Source organism: Nannospalax galili, unplaced genomic scaffold (genome assembly GCF_000622305.1).
Source record: "Nannospalax galili isolate Female #2095 unplaced genomic scaffold, S.galili_v1.0 scaffold679, whole genome shotgun sequence".
Lineage (NCBI taxonomy): Eukaryota > Metazoa > Chordata > Mammalia > Rodentia > Spalacidae > Nannospalax > Nannospalax galili.
The window spans coordinates 159,369-181,527 of record NW_008343462.1 but is presented as its reverse complement, the minus strand read 5'-3'; the positions used below and the strand labels follow the sequence as shown (position 1 = coordinate 181,527).

The 22,159-nt window shown below is 46.2% G+C and overlaps 1 protein-coding gene across 8 annotated transcripts in view; it reads right to left on the bottom strand.

The window, feature by feature from the left end:
* B3gntl1 (UDP-GlcNAc:betaGal beta-1,3-N-acetylglucosaminyltransferase like 1) overlaps positions 1 to 20,810 on the bottom strand; it is an 88,372-nt gene extending 67,562 nt beyond the window's left edge. For 5 of the 8 annotated variants that reach the window (XM_008839649.3, XM_017799783.2, XM_029566735.1 and 2 more), the window contains exons 1-4: positions 20,694 to 20,810; positions 18,039 to 18,155; positions 17,852 to 17,951; positions 2,412 to 2,476 (exon numbers count right to left, since the gene is read on the bottom strand). In XM_008839649.3, the coding sequence (XP_008837871.1) occupies positions 2,412 to 2,476; positions 17,852 to 17,951; positions 18,039 to 18,155; positions 20,694 to 20,741 (330 nt within the window). In that variant the 5' untranslated portion in view covers positions 20,742 to 20,810. Of the gene's footprint in view, positions 1 to 2,411; positions 2,477 to 17,851; positions 17,952 to 18,038; positions 18,156 to 20,693 lie in introns of those variants that run through there. The other 3 variants (XM_029566737.1, XM_029566738.1, XM_017799785.2) reach the window with 1 other exon arrangement.
* Between the last annotated feature and the right edge of the window lie 1,349 nt (positions 20,811 to 22,159).

Genomic DNA, 22,159 nt, shown 5'->3' with positions numbered 1-22,159 from the left:
GCATTGCACGACATGGGTGCACTCACAAACATGCAGGCAATACACTCATACACATAAAATAAAAATAATAAAATGTAAAAAAACAAAACAAAACAAAAGGAATATACAGTTTCAGGTATGGCAATGCATACTGTAATCCCCGGGAATCTTACACAGGAAGACTGTGAGTTGAAGCCAATACGGGCTACATAGTGAAACCTTGTCTCAAAAACCAAATAAGTAAATATGCAGGCAAACACAGCAACAAATAAAAGGGCCATGGACAAATGAGGGTGTCCTGAACCAAGGACATAACTGATTCAATTCTGTGTTCCTGAGCTCCTGAGACCAAAGTCTGAGGGTGAAATTGCAATGGGGCTAGACCATAAAGCTCAGCAATCATTAAACTGCTACCTGGCCCTCCGGGGATGCCTCTCCAGGTATGTTTCCTGAGAAAGACTGAAAGACACTACGCTAGGTCCCTAAAGTTGGGAACACAACAGACAGAATAAACTCAAATGGTACAGGAGACACAGTCACAAACTCAATGGCACAGCAATAAAGTAACAGGACTTAGGGGTAATGAGCCACAGGGCAGAACACAGCCCCGCACCTACCATAGCACACACTGGCTGCACACAGGGTCCTATCATGGCCAGGGCCTCAGTGCAGTGCAGAATACTCACTTGGGACATGGGCATGATCCACAACCCTGTCCCCTCATCAAGAATGGTACCAGAGTGGGACAGTCAAGCTGTCCCAAGCACAGAGGATGCCCAGGAACAAAGTTTCACACATGATGCATGAAGTCAGAGCCCTGGCAGCCACCCCCACTTTGCCTCATCTGAGCTGTTCTCACTCAAACCACACATGACCCTCTCCTCCCATCTCCAGCCTGAGGTCCCTGTTCAGGATAGACTGTTTTATGACATGTGAGGTCCTAAGCCACCAATGACCAAATGACGATGGACAAACAGAAGGAGAAGGTATGGAGGGAGACCAGAGGCTCTCTGGTAAAGAAGGAACACCAGCCCAGCATCCCTGGACCAGGTCTATATGCTTCTAAGAAGCCAGGAGTCCAATTCATGAACTAATTCAGAGACATAAAACCTACATATGTTTAAAGCAGACTTTGTTTGCTTTGCCTTTTTCTACTATGAACAGAGTTTCCGTGAACATAACAAACAACCAAGATGATCTGACAGTGTCTAAGTGAGAAGCAGAAGAAAAGACCACTGAACTTAAAATGTGCTTCAAGATCTCCAACGCATCACCACTGTCTATAGCCTGCATGCATCTGTCTACAGGATCCGTGTGTGACCCTTAAAGACGCCCACTAATGCTCACTCAGGTTCCCAGTGTTCTTACTCTAGGCTGAAATGTCAAAGCACAGAGAATGAGATGAGTCATCAACAGAGGTCCCAAGCTCATGAAGCCTAGGCAGGGAAGGGAGAGCTGGACAGAGGTGCTCATGGCTCACCTTACTAAGAAGTCTGTGGCCCACCCATTACAGCCAACCGTCCTGTTCCCAGGAATGACCCGTAAGCGCAACACAACTCTGCCAATCTGCCGGGGTTCTTCACCAGCACTCAGCTAGCACACACTGACCTTTTTCTAATTTCTGTCATTATATGTAACATGAGGCGTATCTGTGCACAAATATTTTCCATGATAACAAGAAGGTGACATTTAGGAGTCAAGGGCACAAGCGTTCTTAAAGTTCTTGAACAAAATGCACAATTACACTGTCAACCCGGTACCAAGTCACAATGTCTGAAATACTGAGCACCAAAATTTCAAAAACAGCTTATTAATTTGCTTCTTGGAAGTATCTTGCTAATTTGATCTGTTTGATCACAAATTGAAATTTTTAATTTAACTTTGGTTTTCTTGATTTGAATCTCTGCAGAGGTCCACCTGTCACCTGCCTGTCCACATCTGAGTCACTCTTACCTCTGCCTATGTAACTGCTCTGTGCTCTGATGCAGCTCATGAGCCATTCCTGGTCCCAGTTATGATTTCTTACGTGTCACATCTGCTAGTTCTGTGCTTGTCTTCATGTCTCTCCATTCTCTGTGGTACTTTCCATTTTCATATAATCCAATCCATTGTTAAGTAAATGCTATGGCAGCAAGCAGTGACAACCTATCAAATGTGACCTTTAAGGCTGATCATAACATATCTAAAAATTATTTATAAGAACCATACTAAAGCCAGGTGTGGTGGCACATGCCTTTAATCCCAGCACTCAGGAGGCAGAGGCAGGTGGATCTCTGTGAATTCAAGACCAGCCTGGTCTACATAGTGAGATGAGAGAAATAATGCAAAAAAAAAAAAAAAAAAAAAAAAAAAAAAGAACCATACTAAAATACACAACCATTATTCAATCAACATATATACAACCATTATGAACAAAACAGAGAGCTACTTACTGAATCCAAAAAGCAAAGGTAAGATCCTGTGCTCTGTATGATTGCTTGATTTTTAGAATATCCGACTGTTGGGAAAAAGAGAAAATAGCTCTTTTACAGTTCAGTTTTCAGCAGCATAACGTTGAATGTAGTTAATACTCCAGGACAGCAGGGGCATCTCACACTACTACCAAAACTTCAGGTTCAATTTTGAAGGAAGGAAAGGAGGTAAACAGAAGGCAATGTCTATTCTGACTGATAACACCAGAGGTCCACAGATAAGGCACAACAGGCTCCTGGAACAATATCAAACAAAAAGTAATCCTTGGAGAGAGTCAGAGAGTGCTTATATGGGGGCAGCCCAGAGCCCCATGGCTGGATTATAAATGCCCCAGTCTGAATGCCTCATGGGCCCTAGCTGAGCACTGTGTCCATGCTAAAGTGAGGCAACTGCTAGTGTCTGCTACACCTGAGGGTGTGCATGCCCAGCCCAGGTGTGAGCATGTACCCTCAGCTCTGACTGCAGCATGTACCACTCAATGCGAACCCAACAGAACTTGTTTAGTCATGGCTAGTCATCCTAAAAATCCAGAGATGGGTGCCTAAATGCACACTGGGATATTTGACAGTAGCATGAAGAGGCAGGGCTGCACATAACAATATAGGTGACTCTCCCACTAGGACTGAGCAAAAAGATCAGACTCAAAGAAGCAGAGACTGTGGGGGCCATGGAGCCAAGAGCAAAGAGGGAAAGTGGTTGTCCTAGATGGAGGAACAAGCTGGGCCTGAGGGCCTCAGAGATCGGTAATGCCTTATCACCAGGGTGCCACCACATAATATGTTCAATATTGTATAATTATATGTGTACTTTTATGAAGGTTATTAAAGTGCTAAAACAATCTTTTCCTTCAAAGCTATTACAATTGAGTTGAAAAGAAAAAAAAAATACCTACAGCTATTGCTAAATGAAAAGGGACAGGAGACATAAAAGACAACAGAGAGACTGTACCCAAACTTACAGAAATAGAAAACGCAACCATGCAGGAGAGACCACTGGAGAGCACCTGGTAACTCATGTGCTCTGAAGAGCTGCTCGTCAGGCTGGGAAGGCTCAGCTTTGCCCTGTAGAACTGGAAATGGGGCAGTGTGCCTTGGGTGCCAAGGGCAGATGCATTATAGGGGTGTTCTACCCACAAGAGGGCACTGATGGGGTTTTAAGAAGCAAGAACTCTATTCCTAGAAAAGACTACCAACACCTGAATCACATTAACCAGATGGTTACAGAGTTGATGCCACTGAGAAAAGTCTCACAAAGCAAAACAGATGTGTGCAGAGTTGAAACAATAAATCTCTTTGGTATTTGGAGTTAGGACAACCTGAAGAAAGTTGTCAGTCCCAAGGGAACAGCAGCCAACTGTGCATTTCAGCCAACTATGACACTCCCCCACTTTCCACTGTGAGGAGGGAGGTCTCTCACATGGGGCCTGGGATCATTGGGGGGGGCGGGTAATGCTTTGACTGAGAAGCAAAGACCTAAGACATGGGAGTCTGCCCCCTCACTCACATCCACAAGATCCAACCCAAACAGCACCTTCTGCAGGGCTCACACAAGGGCTTAGTTTCCAGCATTAATCTCTAGAACCCATCCAGTCTAAACCAGCTGGCAGAGTGTCCCCAGATTCGAGAGGCAATGTGCCTGCTCTGACTCTGGGGTGGACTTACACCTGCCGGGAACACCCCCTCACCATGGGCTGTCCTTGCAGAGCAGATGGAGAGAGCACCTCCTGAGACCCTCAACCACAGAAGGCGAACAGGAAGGCACTTTTCACATGCACATTGAAATTAGTAGGAGTTCTTATCTGGAGTCAGGTTTTGAGAGAGAAACCGAATCCTTGGATTTGCACAATGAAGGCAGGCATGTCTCACTGAGGACACTGGCATTTCTCACAATGAATCTTGTGTTTGGCAAAGGCAAGGAATTTGCTCTAATATTATTGCCTTGAAGAAAGTTAAATGTTTGTGAGGGGGCTCCATGTTTGGGGAGGCCAGATCCTTTGTGAAGGAAGCCTGTTGCCATGGCTCCAAAAGGAAAAACCCAGCTCTGTGGAGATATTAACATTCTTCACTCCTGGAAAGGAGCAGTGGACTATGCTTCTCTCTGCCTTTAGCAAAAGGCCTCATAATGAAGTGTGTTCCTGTGGTGATATGAAGTCATAAAAAATGAGTCCTAATGCATTTCAAATAACTCGGAACTCCCGAAAAATAGACCTTTGGATCTGTTATCTAATGGCCAAGGTAACATGTCCTAGATATTACAAGAAAATGTGTCCCTCCATAGAACCAAATGGACTCCACTGTACCACACAGGACTGCATGAATTCTCACTCACTCCCCATGGACCACAATGTGATGACTTCTCCTAGTGTAACACCTGTATCCTTGGTTTTACAGTGTCCTTATCACAGACATGATGTGGCTCAGTGACAGGTAACTTACATTTTATAAAAGACAAAATTTGTTTGGTTTTTTGAATGGAGACAAAGAACATCAGTGCATTTTCAATCAATGACAGTAGATGCAAAACCGCTCTCAACTAAAGAATATGAAATATAGACAAGTTTAATTTTTTTTACATGTTTCAGAAGTTGAAACAGACATTCTATTGTAAATATGTTCAGTTTTCTATTTCAAACTAAAGATAATAGAAACAGGAAATAATTTGCAGAAAATATTAACATCTTCCAGATGCATAAGATGAGGAGGAGGAGGAAGAGGAGGGGGAGGAGAAAGAGGAGGTGGATGGGGAGAGGAGGAGGAGGAGGAAGAGGAAGAGGAGGAGGAAGAGGAAGAGGAGGAGTGGGAAGAGTGTGGCCAGTGCTAGAGAATGCACATGTGTAGAGGTCCTGACACTTCATGCAGACTGGCTTCAATCTCACAACACTCCAACAACACCGGCTGTTATGGCCTACTCACAAGGAAAGTGAGGCAGAGAACAACAGTGTGGTCGATTCTAACAAAGGCCCTCATCCCAAACTCTGGGCTCGTGCTGCCCTCTGACCTCTGAGCACTGCCCTGGCCCCTGCAACATGTTGCATGGAAAGTAACTGACACCACCCAAGAACAATTTCTCATTTTCTCTCCTCCTTCCTTCCTTCCTCTTTCCTTCCTTCCTTCCTTCCTCCTTCCTTCCTTCTTCCTTCCTCCTCCTTCCTTCTCCTTCCTTCCTTCCTCCTCCTCCCTTCCTTCCTCCTCCTCCCTTCCTTCTCCTTCCTTCCTTCCTCCTTCCTTCCTTCCTCCTCCTCCCTTCCTTCCTTCCTCCTCCCTTCCTTCCTTCCTCCTCCCTTCCTCCTTTCTTCCTTCCTTCCTCCTCCTCTTCTTCCTCTCATTCTCTGTCGTCTCCCCCTTTTTTCCCCTCTGTACTTGGGACCAAATCCAGGGTCTTCTATGCTCTACTACACAGTAGTATACGCCCTACCACAAAAACAATCTTGTAATGTGACTTTTAACATAACAGATTCTTAAAGGACCAGCTTTTAGAAATCATTATTATTATCTATTACTGTTGGTTTTGTTTTGAGATAGGGCCTCATGTGGTACAGACCGGTCTCAAACTTATTTTGTGGTTCTAGCTGGGCTTGAACTCCTGATCTTCCTGCCTCAGCCTCCCATGTGTGAGGATTAGGCGTACAACACCACACCTGGCTTTAGAAAAGTATCCACAGCTGCGTGTGGTGACGTATGCCTTTACTCCCAGCACTCAGGGAGGCAGAGGCAGACAGATCAAGGCCCTGTGAGATTAAAGCCATACTTGCCTACATAGCAAGTTCCAGGCAAGCTGGGGCTAAAAGGAGACCCTGTCTCAAAAAGCAAATAAAAAACCAAAAACAAACAAAAAAAAACCCAAAACAGTATTCGTGTACGTGTGTGTGTGTGTGTGTGTGTGTGTGTACACGATTGTGTTTTCGTACATGTGCAGATACACATGTGTGTGCATGGTGCAGAGGTCTTAGGTCATTCTTGGCCATAATTCCTTAGATGCTGTCTACCTTTAATGAGACAGGGCCTCTCACTGGCCTTGCTAAGTAAGCTAGGCTGGTTGTCCAGTGAGCCCCGGGGATCCACATATCTCCAGCTCTCCAGAACTAGGGTTACAAGACTGTCACCATGCCCTCCTTTTTATTAATGCAAGTTCTGGGGATGAGACTCAGGTCTTCACACTTACAAGGCAAGCACTTTACTGAATAAGCCATCTCCTTAGTCCTAAAAAGTATTTTTTATTTAAAAATTTTCTAATCAGGCTGGAGATTGCTCAGTGGTTAAGAGCACTGGCTGCTCTTGCAGACGACCTGGGTTTGGTTCCCACCACCCATATGTTGGCCAACAATCATCCATAACTCTAGTTCCAGGGGATCCAACACCCTCTTCTGGTCTTCACAGGCACTGTACACATGTGGTACTTACATGCAGGCAAAATCGTCATACACATAGAAATAAATAAATCAAAAAATTTTTAATTTTTTCTAAAATGTTGATCATGATGTTCTGCTTTCTCAAAGGGCACATGCAAGGCAGCACTGCTCAGGGCGCATCTAGACAGGCCAGGTTCTACTGAGTCCTGGCAGCCCAACAGTGATCATACATCCACCCTGCACCTCACCCAGAACAACAAACTCAAGACAACTAAACGCTGGCAGGAGGCCAAGAAGGGCAGCAGCATCGCTACACAGGAGACTTTCAAGTTGGGAGGTTGTGAAGCATAAACTACTTCCCTGAAGCAGAAAAATATTTTTATTGAGAGCTGACATCTTTTGAGGTTCTCTAAAGCCCTTAAGACACATGGGCCCTGTAGCTTTCCATGCTACCTAGATTGGTGTCTGGATATTTGGGGGCGACGATGGTCCCTGCCCAAAGACTTGTAGTGATGCAAGAGTCACCAAGTAAAGCCAAGCCTGGTGCCACAAGCCTGTGTTGACAGTACTTGAGAGGCTGAGGCAAGAGATGCTGTGAACTTGATGCCAACCTCAGCTATATAGTGAGATGGTATCAGAAAGAAAGGGAGGGAGGGAGGGAGGGAGGGAGGGAGGAAGGAAGGAAGGAAGGAAGGAAGGAAGGAAGGAAGGAAGGAAGGAAGATAGATTAAGTGAAACCTGGAAACTGGAGGCCATAGGCCTACTACCACCAGCCATGTACCTCAAAGCAGCCATCCAGATGCAACATTAGCAGGAGAGCAGGAGCAGGGAGGAGGGTGACTCAGAAAACACCATTTATGGTTGCTGGAAATGGCTCTGAGGCACACAGCAAATGAAGAACAGTTATCCAAGAAAACTTCCCAAAACTCACTATGCACATCGGACATCTACAGGTAGAGACTGAGATAGCCCTCTCTTTCCTCCCAGCTTAGCAAAGCAGAAGTCAAGGACGACGGGGATCCAAGGGGACTCTCCTGAACCCCAGGTGCAGGAGGAACAGGACATCATACTTCTCCACCAGCTGTGAATGAGGTCCCAGGTGAACTGGCTGAGAACGAGAAGCTCCCAACTTCTCCCCCTGCTCCTCATGGGACAGACTCCTAGCTTTGCAGTGGTGTCCCTGAGAATACTGGGGCCATATGTCCTCACCTTGGCTCATGGGACAGGCATCCCATGTGGAAAGGCAAGTTGAGATGGCATCAGAGATTGCTGCCCTGCCAGCTGCAGGCCCTCAGCTCCTTGAGCAAGTGTGGGCAGAAAGAAGGTCCTACGGTCTCACCTGCAGCACAGAGCTGTGACTGGAACGTGCCGCCTGGGAGAAGCAGGCTCAGCAGAATACAGACCACAAAGGTACACACCTCACCCTCAAGTTCAGGCCTGAGTGCTCTGAAATACTGCAGGGGTAGTGGTGACAGGCACCCAGGAGGAGCCAGGCAGATCCACCATAGATGCTGAGACACTCTAGGAAGTTCTGAAGACAAAAAAACTTCAAACATTGACCTTAGCAACTACCCCTTCAAAGGGGCCTGAGTTTGACTAGATTAGCAATTTATGCCCCATGGTATCAGGGGAAACAGCAACCAGCTGTTATTGGAGCTGAGGGTGAGGTCAGAGAAAGAGGCTGAGCCCAGCTCAGACCTGCCATTCCAGGTGACACGCCTCTGAGGAACATCACCAAGCAGGACAGTAGTGTCAGGAACCAGCCCGGCAACAGCCAAATCAAATGCATATTATCTACCCTGTCAGCTTCCAGCAGAAAATAGAAGACATGCAAAGAAACAGGAAAGTAAGCCCTACACTGGGGACAAAGGGCAACCAGCAGAAACTTCCGGTGAGAGTTTCCAGGCACCAGCTTTAAAACAGAGAGTCAAAGCTGTCACTATAGATCTATTCAAAGCAAAGGAAACCATGATTAAAGAATAAAACCATAACAATGCTGTATCAAAAAGAAAGCATTAACGAAAATACAGAAATAAGAATAAAGAACCAAGTGAAAATTCTAATACCAAGCATAATAATGGAAACTGGGTGTTTTTTGGGTTTTTTTTTGTTTTTTTTTTTTTGTCTTTTTAAGACAGGGTCTCCCTGTAGCCCCAGCTGTCCTGGAACTCACTATGTAGACCAGGCTGGCCTTGAACTCACAGAGATCCACCTGCCTCTGCCTCCCAAGTGCTGGGATTAAAGGCATGGGCCACCACACCTGGCTAGGAAACTGGTTTTCATAGAGGACCCAAGACTACATTTACATTGGCAGATGAATTAAAGAAACTAGACAGATAAATGAAAATTTTTCTACATGAAGAACAAAGAGGAAAGGACTGAAGAGAAACAGAGAACATGGAACACCATTATGGACACCAGATGCCCATGGTGTGTGCATTAAAAGTAGAGGACAGAAATAAGCAGAAAAAAATAACTGAAGACATAATACCTGAAAACTTCCCAGATACACTAAAAAATGTTAGTCAACATCTAGGAAACCAAACAAACTCCAACTAGGAAAACACCAAAGAATCGCAACATAGTAAAAATACAGAAAGACACAGATAGAATCTCAACAGCTTCAAGGGGAAAATGGCTTGTCACTTATAGTGTATTAGCCAGAGTTCTCTGGAGGAACAGAACAGAACGAATAAATTAACAGGGGATGCATTAGACGGGCTTATGCCATACAGTCTGGTAGTCTAACAATGGCTGCCTGCCCTGGAGAAGCCAAGAACCTAGTAGCTGCTCAGTCCATGAAGCTCAGCAGCCCCAAACCGGCACTAAGGGCCTGGAGGATTCCTAGAGAGCTGCTGGTCTTCGGTCCATGCCAGACCCCAAAGAAGCTGGGTTCTAGTGAAGGATGCTGACAGCAGCAGCTGCTGTGTCACCAACAGGGCAGGTGAATTTGCCAACAGAGAGAGGAGGCAAAAGCAGAGCTTCTTCTTCCACCCCCTTTACATGGATCTTCCCACTTCAAGTCACCTATCAAGAAAATCTCTAAGGATTAAGCAGCAGCTTGCCTTTTGGTGGAGTCCAGATCCAGTCGAACTGGTAATCAAAATTAGCCATCACACAGGGTGGTGGTGTTTTCTTGCTGCTGAGACAAAAACATTTTGACCAAAAGCAACTTAGGGGAGGAAAGACAAATCTGGGTGACACCTCCAGGTCACAGTCCATCATTGAGTGATGGCAGGGCAGAAATCAAGCAGGAGCTTAAAGCAGACACCATGGAAGAATGCTGCTAACTGGCTTGCTCTCTGGTTCATGCTCAGCTGGCATCCCAAACAGCCCAAGAACACCTGTTGGGAGAATGGTACTACCCACAGTGGAATGGGCCCTCGGACATCAACTAACAATCAAGACAATACCTCAAAGACAAATCCTTCACAGAGAGCTGTCTTAGCATCAGAAATGAGGAGGCCAGAGGCACAGGTCACATCATCAGGACCCAAAGATATACTGTCAGCCATGAGTCTCATATCCAGCAAAGCCACGTTCTAAAAGTGAAGGAGAAACAAAAGACATCCCCAGATAAACCAAAATTGAAAATCTGTCAACAGCAAATCAGCTTTAAAAGAAATACTAAAGCTCTTTAGGTTGAAAGACTGACAAGACCTCAAATCTAAACAAAAACCAGAGCACCAGTGAGGTTAGCACACAATTATAAATACACAGATTCTTTCCCTTCTACTAACTGGTTTAAATGGCAACCGTGTAAGGGGCTCAGTGAATAACAGTGCTAGCCACACAGGCCTGATGACCAAGTTTTACATGAATTCCCCAGAATTCATGTAAAAAGCCAGATGGCTGATAGCCTGGTGTGGCAGCGGGCCACGCGTGGTGGTGCACGCCTTTAATCCCAGCACTGGGAGGCAGAGTCAGGCGGATCTCTGTGAGTTCAAGGCCAGCCTGGTCTACATACTGAGTTCCAGGACAGCTGGGGCTACAGGGAGACTCTGTCTCAAAAAGAACAATAAAAAATAAAAAATAAAAATAAAATCCAGATGGGCTCTCTCACCAGGCAACTTCATTAGAATGACTTTGTCTTTAAACCTTGCATCACAATCCCTGACATACTGCCATGATGCCCAAAGAAGACAGGGCCACCTGGAAATCCAAACCTTTCCTGAAGCCCATCCAATTCTCAGATGCTATCCAGGTGGTGTGGGCTACAGCAGATGTGACACAGCTCTATGTCTGAGGGAAGGCCTAGGACACATCTGCATGTCTAAGGGAAAGCTGTGTAGTACATCTGCATGTCCGTCTGAGGGAAGGCTCTGTGGCACATCTGTATGTCTGAGGGAAGGCCTAGGGCACATCTACATGTCTGTCTGAGGGAAGGCTATGGTGCTGATGAGCAAGAATGCCATGATGCACAGGCCATCCCAGGACACCTAGAAAACCAGCCTGGGAAAAACCTTCACCTCATATCTGGAGAAATGTGGGCTTGTGTTCACCAAGGAGAACATCACTGAGATCAGGGACATGCTGCTGGCTACAAAGGTGCCCCATGTGAAGACATTCACCCAGCACAGAACACTGCAGTGGGGCCCAGAAGCCTTCCTTCTTCCAGGCTTTAGGTGTCACCATGGAAATCTCCAGGGGACCACTGAAGATGTGCATCTGATAAGGACTAGAGACAGTGTGGGAGCCAGTGAAGCCACACCGCTGAACATACATCTCCCCTTCTCCTTTGGGCTGACCACCCAGCAGGTGTCTGACAAGCAGCATCTACAAGCTGAACTGCTCATATCACAGAGGAGGCTCTGCAGTCTAGCTTCCTAGAGGGTGTCCACAATGTTGCCAGTGTTTGTCTGCAGGTTGGTTACCCAACCACTGCCTTAGTGCAACATTCTATCATCAGTGGGTACAACCCAGGGCCTGGATTTGTCTGTGGAGACTTGAGTACATGTCCTACCTGCTGAAATGGTCGAGGTCTTCTTGGTCTGTCTGCATTTGTGGCTACTGTTCACTTGCTGCTGCAGCCCAAGCCAAGACTGAAGCCAAGGAAGAGTTGGAGTCAAGTGAGGATGTAAGATTTGGTCTTTTTGACGAATCCCCCCAAAGCAACCAACTCAGCCAGCTTTATTTGGGAAACAAAGAAATAAGGGCTTTTCTTTAAAAAAAAAAAGTGGCATACATCATAGCCAAATTGGAAGTGGAAACAGGAGGACATGAGAAGCATGTAGACCAACCAGCCAGAGGATACAGTGAGAAACAACTCCCAAAAGTTATCCTCTAACCTCTACATGGTTGCTGTGGCACATGCACACCCACACTTATACACATACACAGAGGTAACTGTATAAGATAACTTGTAAGCAATATATTATTAAGATGATAATACAAAGGGGCTGGAGAGATGACTCAGTAGTTAAAAGCACTGGCTTCTCTTGCAGAGGACCCAGGTTCGATTCCCAGCACTCACATGGCAGCTGACAGCTGTCCATAACTCCAGTTCCAGGGGATCTGATGCCCTCTTCTGACCTCTGCCAGCACTGCACAACATGGGTGCACTTCCATATATGTAGGCAATACACTCATACACATAAAATAAAAATAGTAAATAAAAAACATTTTTGAAAGAGTATAACACAAAGAAATGATAACTGTTACAAAACTATCCTTCAAAACTGAAGAAGAAATCAGGATATTCCCAAATAAATAAAAACTGAGGGGGAGTTCATGATAGCAGACCTGCCCACTGGAGATGAAGAAGGGCATCCTGAGGCTAGACAGAAACCCAGTGTCAAGAAGGTGAAGAGTGCTGAGAGGCTGTGGCACAGGCACATGCACAAATGGCATGGCCTCACTTTTGACCCATACAGTTTTACAATGTAACCTAAAGGACAGCATAAGGCAGTTAACTGTCCATGCAATAGGCAGTTTATAAACAGACCTTAATGGGTGCACAACAAAGGTGCAATGTTGAGAAGGAAGCAGATGAGGAATTCAAAGCTTCAAAGGAAGCTGAAGGGTCTTAGTTCAGCCTAGGTTATGATAAATTCAAGATGGCTATTGTTATCCCCATAGTAACCACTAAGAAAATTACATGTACACAAGAAGGAAGGAATCAAAGGGACACAGGAACAAGCAAACACACACAAAGGTGGAAACACAGGACTAAGGGATGAACCAGGAGAAATAAGGCATGGAGAAAGCAGAACAATGAAAGGGCCAAAGCCCTTCTTATCAGCGAAGCACATTATCTTTCAACAGATTAGACTCTCCTGTTAAAAGGTACTCGCAGAATGATTTTTAAAATGACTTATCTAGCCAGCTTACACCTGCAATCCCAGCATTTCAGACTGAGGTGAGAGAATCCCAAATTCAAGGCCAGCCTGAACTACACAGTGAGACTGTCTTAAAACAACAAAATAATAATAGATACAAAAATGACCCATCTAAATGCTGTCTATAAAAGATCCACTGAGGGGCTGCAGAGACGGCGCAGCAGTTCAGAGATTTCTGTTCCCAGCAGCCATATCAGGTGGCTCACAACCACCTACAAGTCCAGTTCCAGGGGGATTGAATGCTTCTGGCCTCCAAGGACACTTGCACTCACAGGCACAGGCACAGGCACAGGCACACGCACACGCACACGCGCGCACACACACACACACACACACACACACACACACACACACAATTAAAAAGAAGGCAGCACATACCTTTAATCTGGTGCATGCCTGTAGTCCCAGCACTCAGGAGGTAGAGGCAGGCAGATCTCTGTGAGTTCGAGGCCAGCCTGGTCTACGTAGTGAGTTCCAGGTCAACAAATGAATAAATAAATAATAAAAGAGACATTTAGTTGAGAGCCAAAGGAACATATAACTTGAAAGGAAGAATGTAAAAAAATATGCCATGCAGTAATCCTAAAGAAACCTGAATGGCTGTGAAAATACCAGACAAAATAGAATTTATGTCAAAAAATATTTTAAAAAGCAAAAAGACATTACAAACGGACAAAAGGACAATCAATGAGGAAGACTACCAACTGTAGAACATACACCTCTAGTCAGAGAGCTAGAGGGTAAATGAAGCAACCAAAAAGCTGATTCTTTGAAGAAATCACACCGTGGAAGCGAGGCATGCCTGCCAGCTAGGAGTGAACATGCCGTGGCAGCAAGCCACAACCTAAACGAAGCAGAGAGACTCCTGGAAGCACAAGCCAAGAAGTGATCAGGAACAAGAAAGGACTCAAGAATAAAACAAAGAGGGGCTGGAGAGATGGCTCAGCGGTTAAGAGCACTGACTGCTCTTGCAGAGGACCTGGGTTCGATTCCCAGCACCCACATGGCGGCTACAAACCGTCCTTAACTCCAATCAAGGCCTTCTTCTGACCTCTGTGGCAATGCACAACACAGGTGCACTCACATACATGCAGGCAATACACTCATACACATAAAATAAAAATAATAATATTTTTTAAACAAAGAAAAAAACCTCAGGACCTAATGGCTTCACCAGTGGATTCTACCAAACACAGGAATTAACACCATTCCTTCTTAAATGCTTTCCAAAAAACAGAAGACATTCCTCTCCCTAAGCTGTCCTACAGGCCAATGTTACTGACATCAAAGCCACCAAAAGTATTCTAAGAACTAAAACCTACATACCAACATCCCTTATGAACACACATGTAAAAACCCTTAACAAAAGCAGGCTACAGTGATGCACCCCTTAAACCAGGAGATCAATGTGGGTCTTGGTTAGTTTGAGCCAGCTCAAGCTAGCAAGTTCCAAGCCAGCTCCAAGGCAGTCAGCAAGGGCTGGGGAGATGGCTCAGTTGGTAAAGAGCTTGTTGTACAACCATAAGGACCTGAGTTTGGGTTCCCAGGACCCACATAAAAAGCTCAGCATGGAGCTGGAGAGATGGTTCAGTGATTAAGAATACTGGCTGTTCTTGCAGAAGACCCAGGTTCAAATCCAACACCCACATGGCAGCTAACAACTGTCCGTAACTCCAGTTCCAGGGGATCCAATGGCCTCTTCTGTCCTCTGTGGGCATTGCACGACACGGGTGCACTTACCTACATGCAGGCAATACACTCATATACATAAAATAAAAATAATAAAATATTAAAAAAAAAAGTTCAGCATGGTGGCATGTGCCTATGATCCTAGCACTGAAAAGGCAGAGACAGAAGACTGTTGGTCATCTAACCTTGCCCAATTAGTGAGCAGGAGGTTCAGTGGAGACCAACAGAGAAAGACATCAGACATTGACCTCTGGCCGCTCTATACACACACACACATACTTATACATACTACATACACCACACATATATACACACAAACCCTTAACAAGATACCAGCAAATTGAACCCAGCAGCATACCATGACTTACCCCAATAATGTATGAGTGGTTCAACACAGGATGTCATCAGTGTAATACATCATGTTAACAGAATGCAAGAAAAAGTGATGATCTCAAATTGATGCTGAAAAAGCATTTGAAAAAACCCATGCATGGTGGCACGTCTGTAAGCATGGCATTCAGGATGCTGAGCAGGAAAATCATGAGTTCAAGGTCACCCTAACCTATATAGTGAGTTCCAGGCTGTAGCACCTCTCCCAGAAATCCAAATCAAAAAGGAAGAAGACTACTTCTATCCCTGCCCATACATGACATGATCTTAAAAAACAAACAAAAAACTATTAAAGCTAATAAACAAGTTTAGCAAAGTTTTAAGATACAGTATCAACAATAAGAAGAATCAGTTGTCTATGTGTCTACTAAAAATGAGCAGTCCAGATAGGAAAGTTAAGTAAACAATTCATTTGGGTGAAGGGAGCTCAATGACAGAGCACTTGCATATGCAAGACAGATGGATGGATAGAAAATTTATGTTGCTGAAACTCCTTCCCTGGGGGAGATGTAGATGATGTCCATCCCTCCTCTCTTGGTCCCAATGACAATCTGAGGCACAATTCCACCAAAGTTCACCCTGGGGAACCAGTGAGTTTACTGGACTTACTACAGAGCATGGGGGAGGGGTCCCTAAGACATGTTGATGCTCCCCTTCCCTAAGGCTGTACTGCAGAGTCTTCACCAGCAGAGATGATGGCTGCCCCACAATCACACAGATGGAGCTACCTCTTCTCTGGCCCATGTACTCTAGCCCTTCCCCAAGGCGACATGCAATTAAGGCCAAATTGCCCACAACAGGTTGGAAGGAGTGGCTAGATGCTCAGGTAAAGGGTCTCAGAACCCTCCCCAACCCTTCCTCAATGAGGGAAGGTCAACGTCAACAAGCCAAGCTGTGATGATCTTTTGCAAGGAGGTACAACTGAACTCCTGAAGACGGCATCTGTTTGGCTCAGAGGACAGTCCTGTACAACAACTTATCACAAATTGACAACAGTCAAAACTGGTACTGGATAAGGATGATCAGAGACTAGCAGAGTATAAAAGAGTCCAAAAACAAGCCCACACATCTATGTTAATTGGTTTTTGACAAGAGCACCAAAACACTTCAGTGGAGATAGAAGTCTCTTAAGCAAATGCTGTTGAAACAGCTAGTTCTACAGATAAAATCATGACATTTGGCCAGGTCAAGGCATTGTGAGTTTCAGGTCAGCCTGGTCTATGTAGTGAGTTCCAGGTCAGCCAGGGCTACATACTGAGACTTCTCTTTGAAAAAAAAAAAAAAAAAAAAAAAAAAAAAATTAAAGACTAACCATAAGAACAAAGTGATACATTCTTCACTACCTTGATTTGAAATCATTTTTTCAGATGACAACAAAAGATGTGCCACAAAAGAAAAAACAAACTGGATTTCATCAGTTATAAACTTTGTATACCAAAGGATAACTCAAGAGAACAAAAAGTTAACCCAAAGAATTTGAGAAAATGTAAATCACACATCTAATAATGCTCTAGCTTGCATATGTGTGTATAGCTTCTATAACTCAGCAACGAAAGGGCAAAGGACTCAAGTAAACAACGAGCAAAGACTTGAACAAACACTTCTCCAAAGAGGATACACAACAGCCAGCAAGAACATGAAGAAGCCCAGCATCATGGGCCACTGGGAAACGCAAACAAGCCCACAGTGAGATACCTCACACTCACTAGCATGGCTATAATAATAATTACAGAAGAAAATAACAAGAGCTGGGATGTGGGGAACCTGGAGCCATCGGGAAGTACATAATGGTGCCTCCATTGAGGACAGCAGTTTGGCAGTTTCTCGAGATGGTAAACGGAATTATAGTATGACCCACCAATTCCACTCCAAGGCATATATTCAATAGATGTGCAAAACAGTGTTCAAACAAGAACCTGTACATGAATGTTTATACTGGCAACATTGACAGGAGCCAAAAAGTGGAACCCAAATGCCCATCAACTGATGAATGGATAAACACAATACAGTTTATCTATAAAACTGAAATATTCTCTTATAAGAATGAATGAAGTATTGATACATGCTGCAATAGATGAACATGCATAACTGTGCTTAAGGAATGAAGCTAGTTACAAAAGAACAGTTTGAGCTACATCAATATGAATGTCTAGAACAGTTCAGTGTCTGCCCTGGACCAGAGCAATCTGTGTACTTAAGGAAATGCTATACATCCAAGATCAAGGCACTAACAGATTTGGTGTCTGGTGAGGACATTTCGTGGTTCATCAAAGTGTCTTCCCCTTTGTCCACACAGGAGAAGGGTAAAGGGCTATCTGGGACCTCATCTATAGGTACTAATCCCATTTATGAGTCTCCACTCCCAAGACCTAATCCCTCTCAAAGGCCCTACCTCTAACACCTACACATGGGATTAAGCTCCAACTATTAACGGGAAGAGAACACAATCAGACAGCAACAAATCCTTACCAAAGAATAAGAAACGTAGGTCCAGTTGGTTTTCAGTAGTTTTCATTTGCAGACCTAATGATCCCCAGGATGCTTTTCCCCAGAAGGGACAACATGAAACTATGTAAGTTTGTAGGTGAACAAGAAACTATGAATTACAATTTATTTAATAAACTAAATCTGTTACCTCCTCGGGGAGAAGGAGAGTCATGGCCTCCGATTACCACAGGGATGCCAGAATCTTCCAGGTTCATCTTCCACTTTTCAATGATGGTCATAGACTGGTCCTGTAAGTATGACACTGCAGGTCAGGAAACTTCCCTCAAACAGGGCTTGTGGAGTGCTAAATCACCCAACAGGAGGCCCATAAATACCTTGCTGGCATCATTAAAAACAGAGAGTTCCATGGTTCCTTCAAAGTCTTGCTTTAAAACAGACATCAAGCATTCATCCAACCACTGCTGAGCATTGTGCACCGGGAGGATGACAGACTGGAATTCAGAGAAAGGGGTTAACAAACAGCCATGAGAATTGTGTCCTTTCTCCACTGTTCTGCAGTCCTTTCAACATCTAGGAGATGCTCAACCCACAGGAGGAGGCCTGGCCTTCAGAAGGGCCAGAACCAGGTTTCATGACAGGGCATGCCCAACAAACCAAAGATGCCTATTCCTCCCCTCCAAGCTCTTGACACTCACCTGCTCAGAAGGACTTAACATGTCTTAGGCTTCCCTAAAGTTCCAGATGCTTTTGAGAGGGGGGAAAAAAAAACCCAAAAGGCATCAGAATGTCCCCCAATTCAATGGTAAATTCACGTTTGTAATCAGTAAGCATCATCATTCTAGTTAAACATCCTGTTCACAAAAACATCCCTTGGTTAGGCAGCACACCCAGCCTTAAAGAAACTGCAATGGAGGGACCCCTTCATGTTCCTGCACAGCTTATCAAAGAGTCAAGTGTGGCCCAGGGGACATAAAGAGCCCCTTAATCTTTGCTCTACATTTGAATTCAGGCACCAGCATTTTTTCTCAGAGTCTCATAAAGTCAAAAGTCTCTAAAGTGATAGGAAATAAAACCAGAGAAACTTGATGATCAAAAGAACAACTTAAACTCAATTTTATACATCATAGTAAGCAGAACAGCCACAGAGGGCCTGGAGATATGGCTCAGTGGTTAAGAACACTAGCTGCTCTTACAGAGGACCAGTGTTCAAATCTCAGCACCCACAAGGCAGCTAACAACCATCTGTAACTCCAGTTCCAGGGGATCTAAAGCCCTCTTCTGTCCTCCAAGGGCACTGCATGTGTCGTACACTTACACACACACACACACACACACACACACAGAGGCATAACAGTCATACGTACACATAAAATTTAAAAAATTTTTAAAAAGTAGCCAGGCCGGGCACGCACTTGGGAGCAGAGGCAGGCGACTCTTTGTGAGTTCAAGGCCAGCCTGGCCTACATACTGAGTTCCAGGACAGCTGGGGCTACAGGGAGACCCTGTCTCAAAAAAGAAAAAAAAAAGTAGCCATAGGGCTGGGCATGGTGGTGCATGCCTTTAATCCCAGCCCTTGGGAGGTAGAAGCAGACAGATCTCTATGAGATTGAGGCCAGCCTAATCTACATAGTGAGTTCTAGGCAGGTTGGGGCTAGGGAAACCCTGTCAGAAAAACAAAAACAAAAACAAAACAAGAATGGCCATAAAGAAGAGGGTGGAAAGATGGCTCAGCAGTTAGGGTACTGGTTGCTCCTGCAGAGGATCGAGGCTCAATTCCCAGCACCCATGTGGAGGCTAACAACTGTAGGTAACTCCAGTTCCCTCTCAGGGGACTCCAACACCCTCTCCTGACCTCCTTGGGCATTGCATAATACAGGTACACTTACACACATGCAGGCAGGCAATACAGTCATACACAAAAAAGTATATATATATATATACACATATATATATTGGTCTTTTTGACACAGGGTCTCCGTGTAGCCCCAGCTGGCCTAGAACTCACTATGTAGACCAGGCTGTCCTTGAACTCATAGAGATCTGCCTGCCTCTGCCTCCCAAACGCTGGGATTAAAGGTGTGCACCACCACGCCCAGTAAAATAAAAATATTTTAAAATATCTACATAGATCTCTATAGATAACATCTAAATCTAATATAAACAATATCTACACAGATCACTACAGGTAACATCTACATGATATACATAATTTTAATTATTAAATCCAAACATGGTTATGAAAAGTTGTAAATAAGTGAAGATACAATTCACCAAGTTCTTTACAAATGAAATGCTCTTTGAGGAGCTGATCCCAAAGTGGCATCCTGTTTGTGTTTGTTCTTAAAACCTGTTCCCACAAGATTTACTTATTTATTCATTGGGCTTCTGGAGATTGAACCCAGGGCCTTGTACATACATGGTAGAGCTACAGTCCAAGTCCTTTGGATTTACTTTGTAAAGGGAGAAAAGTTATTACAAGATAATGCAAAGACGCGTGTGATGGATGGCTCATGTTTGCAATTTCAGCACGTGGGAAGTGGAGGCAGGATTATTTCAAGGTCATCCTCAGGTACATAACCAATAAGGAGCCAGCATCAGCTACAGAGAATGGGCTCGAAAAAAAACAGAAATGGAAGGGAGGGGGGAGGAGAAGGAAGGGGAGAGAGGGAGGTTGGAAGGAAAGGGAGGGAGAGCTAGAAAAGAGAGGAGGGGAGAAGGGAGAAGGAAGGAGGGGAGGGAAGAGGAGGGGGAGAGAGAAAGAAGGGAGGGAGGGACGGAAGGGGAGGGGCTGAGTGGGGAGGGAGATACAGAGTGATTGTCAAGGATGGGCCCATCTGTTTCCGTTTCAGAGCCTGGCATTAAGAGGCAATGCACTCGACACCCGGCCTGTGACCACCGCGCCACGTGCTCCTGACCAGGAGGCGGACTGCCCGGCAGAGGTGGACAGGAGCTCCCGGCCGGGGGCGGGCACCCAGGCGGGTCCCGCAGAGGTAGGGGCCGCGGAGGAAGGGCCGCACCGCCGAACCTACCACCAGGGCCGGTTGGCCGCGTTCAGACGCGTCCGGGGGGAGCTGCATGGCACCCCTCGTCCCCGCAGCGCTGCTCCAGTCGCCCCCGCGTTCAGTCTGCGAGGCGGGGCCAACGCGGGGCCACTTCCGGTTGGCGCTGAGGCGCGTGGATCGCGCGGGGCAGACGGCAGGCCGCGGCAGGGTGGGAGAGGTGGGGTTGGGGACCACAGCGGGCGGGGTAGGGAAATAACCAGTTCTATTGGCGCAGAGACACGTCCGTCAGGGACGGCGGGCGGGACTTCGGGCAGGGAGTGCGCCAGGCCTATGTAGAGACCAATCAGTCCTGCCCGGCTGGCAGCTTCGGGCGGAGCGGTGGGTGGGGCCTGAGCGGGGTGACAGAGTGGGCGCCCGATGGGGCGGGGCTCCGGGCGGAGCGGTGGGCGGGGCCTGAACGGGTTGACAGGGCGGGGCTCCGGGCGGGAAGGTGGGTGGGGCCTGAGCGGGTTTTCAGAGTGGGTGCCTGAGTGAGGCGGGGCCTGAACGGGGCGATAGAATGGGCAACAGTGAGGCGGGGCTTTGGGCGGAGCGGCGGGCGGGGCCTGAGGAGGAGGAAGGTGGGTACCCATCGGCGGCGGACGCTCTGGGCCTACAGTCCCGCTGCAGGGGTGGTGCTGGCTGGTCTTCGCCTCTAGGTCGGCGGAAGTCCTCCTGTCTCATCTGATGGAGATACTGTCAATCTGAAGGCCACAACTAAAGGGATGTCAGGAAAAGACTTGCGTGCGGGGGAGTTCTGAGAGGCGCCGGCTGTGCTGGTAGGTGGCGACTTAAAGTCGGAGCCAGACCACCTGAGCTCAGGCCTGTAACCTTACCGAGGAAGATGACCAACGGTTTAAAAGAAATGGCCGACATTTCATCCGAGTCGTGTTTGTCCAGACTGCGGAGGACAGGGAATGCTGGGAGAGCAGCGGATGCCCAGGATCCCGCCCCGGGTCAGGGCTGGTCTGGAATAAGCCAGAGGACAGTTTAGCAGGCTGAAGGCACTCGGGTGGGTGGCCCGTATCCGGGGGCGCGAGGCTCTATCGGGTCTAGATGACTCAGATTTTCGTGCTACACAGAAGCACAGCGGGCCCGGGGCTCCTGGAGGGTGGCGAGTCTGGACGGAAGTGCTGTGTAAGTGAGGTCGTCCCAAAGTTCGGAGGCACGGGGGTGCAGGGAGGGCTCAGGAATCACTCCCACAGGACAAGTGACAGTAAGAGGCTGGTGGGAACAAGGGACCCCTGACAAGGAGGAGGACCCTGGGAGATCTGGAGAGCAGCCTTTCTCTAAATGGTCATCCCAAAACCAAGAAGTATATATTTAGGATGGCGTATTTTGGTCTCCCACTCCATTTATGAGGGATGACAACAAATTCACCCACTGGATTTGGCACCAATCAGCCCTCAGGAGTGACCATACTTAAAAATAACAGGAAAGTGAAGGGGGAGATG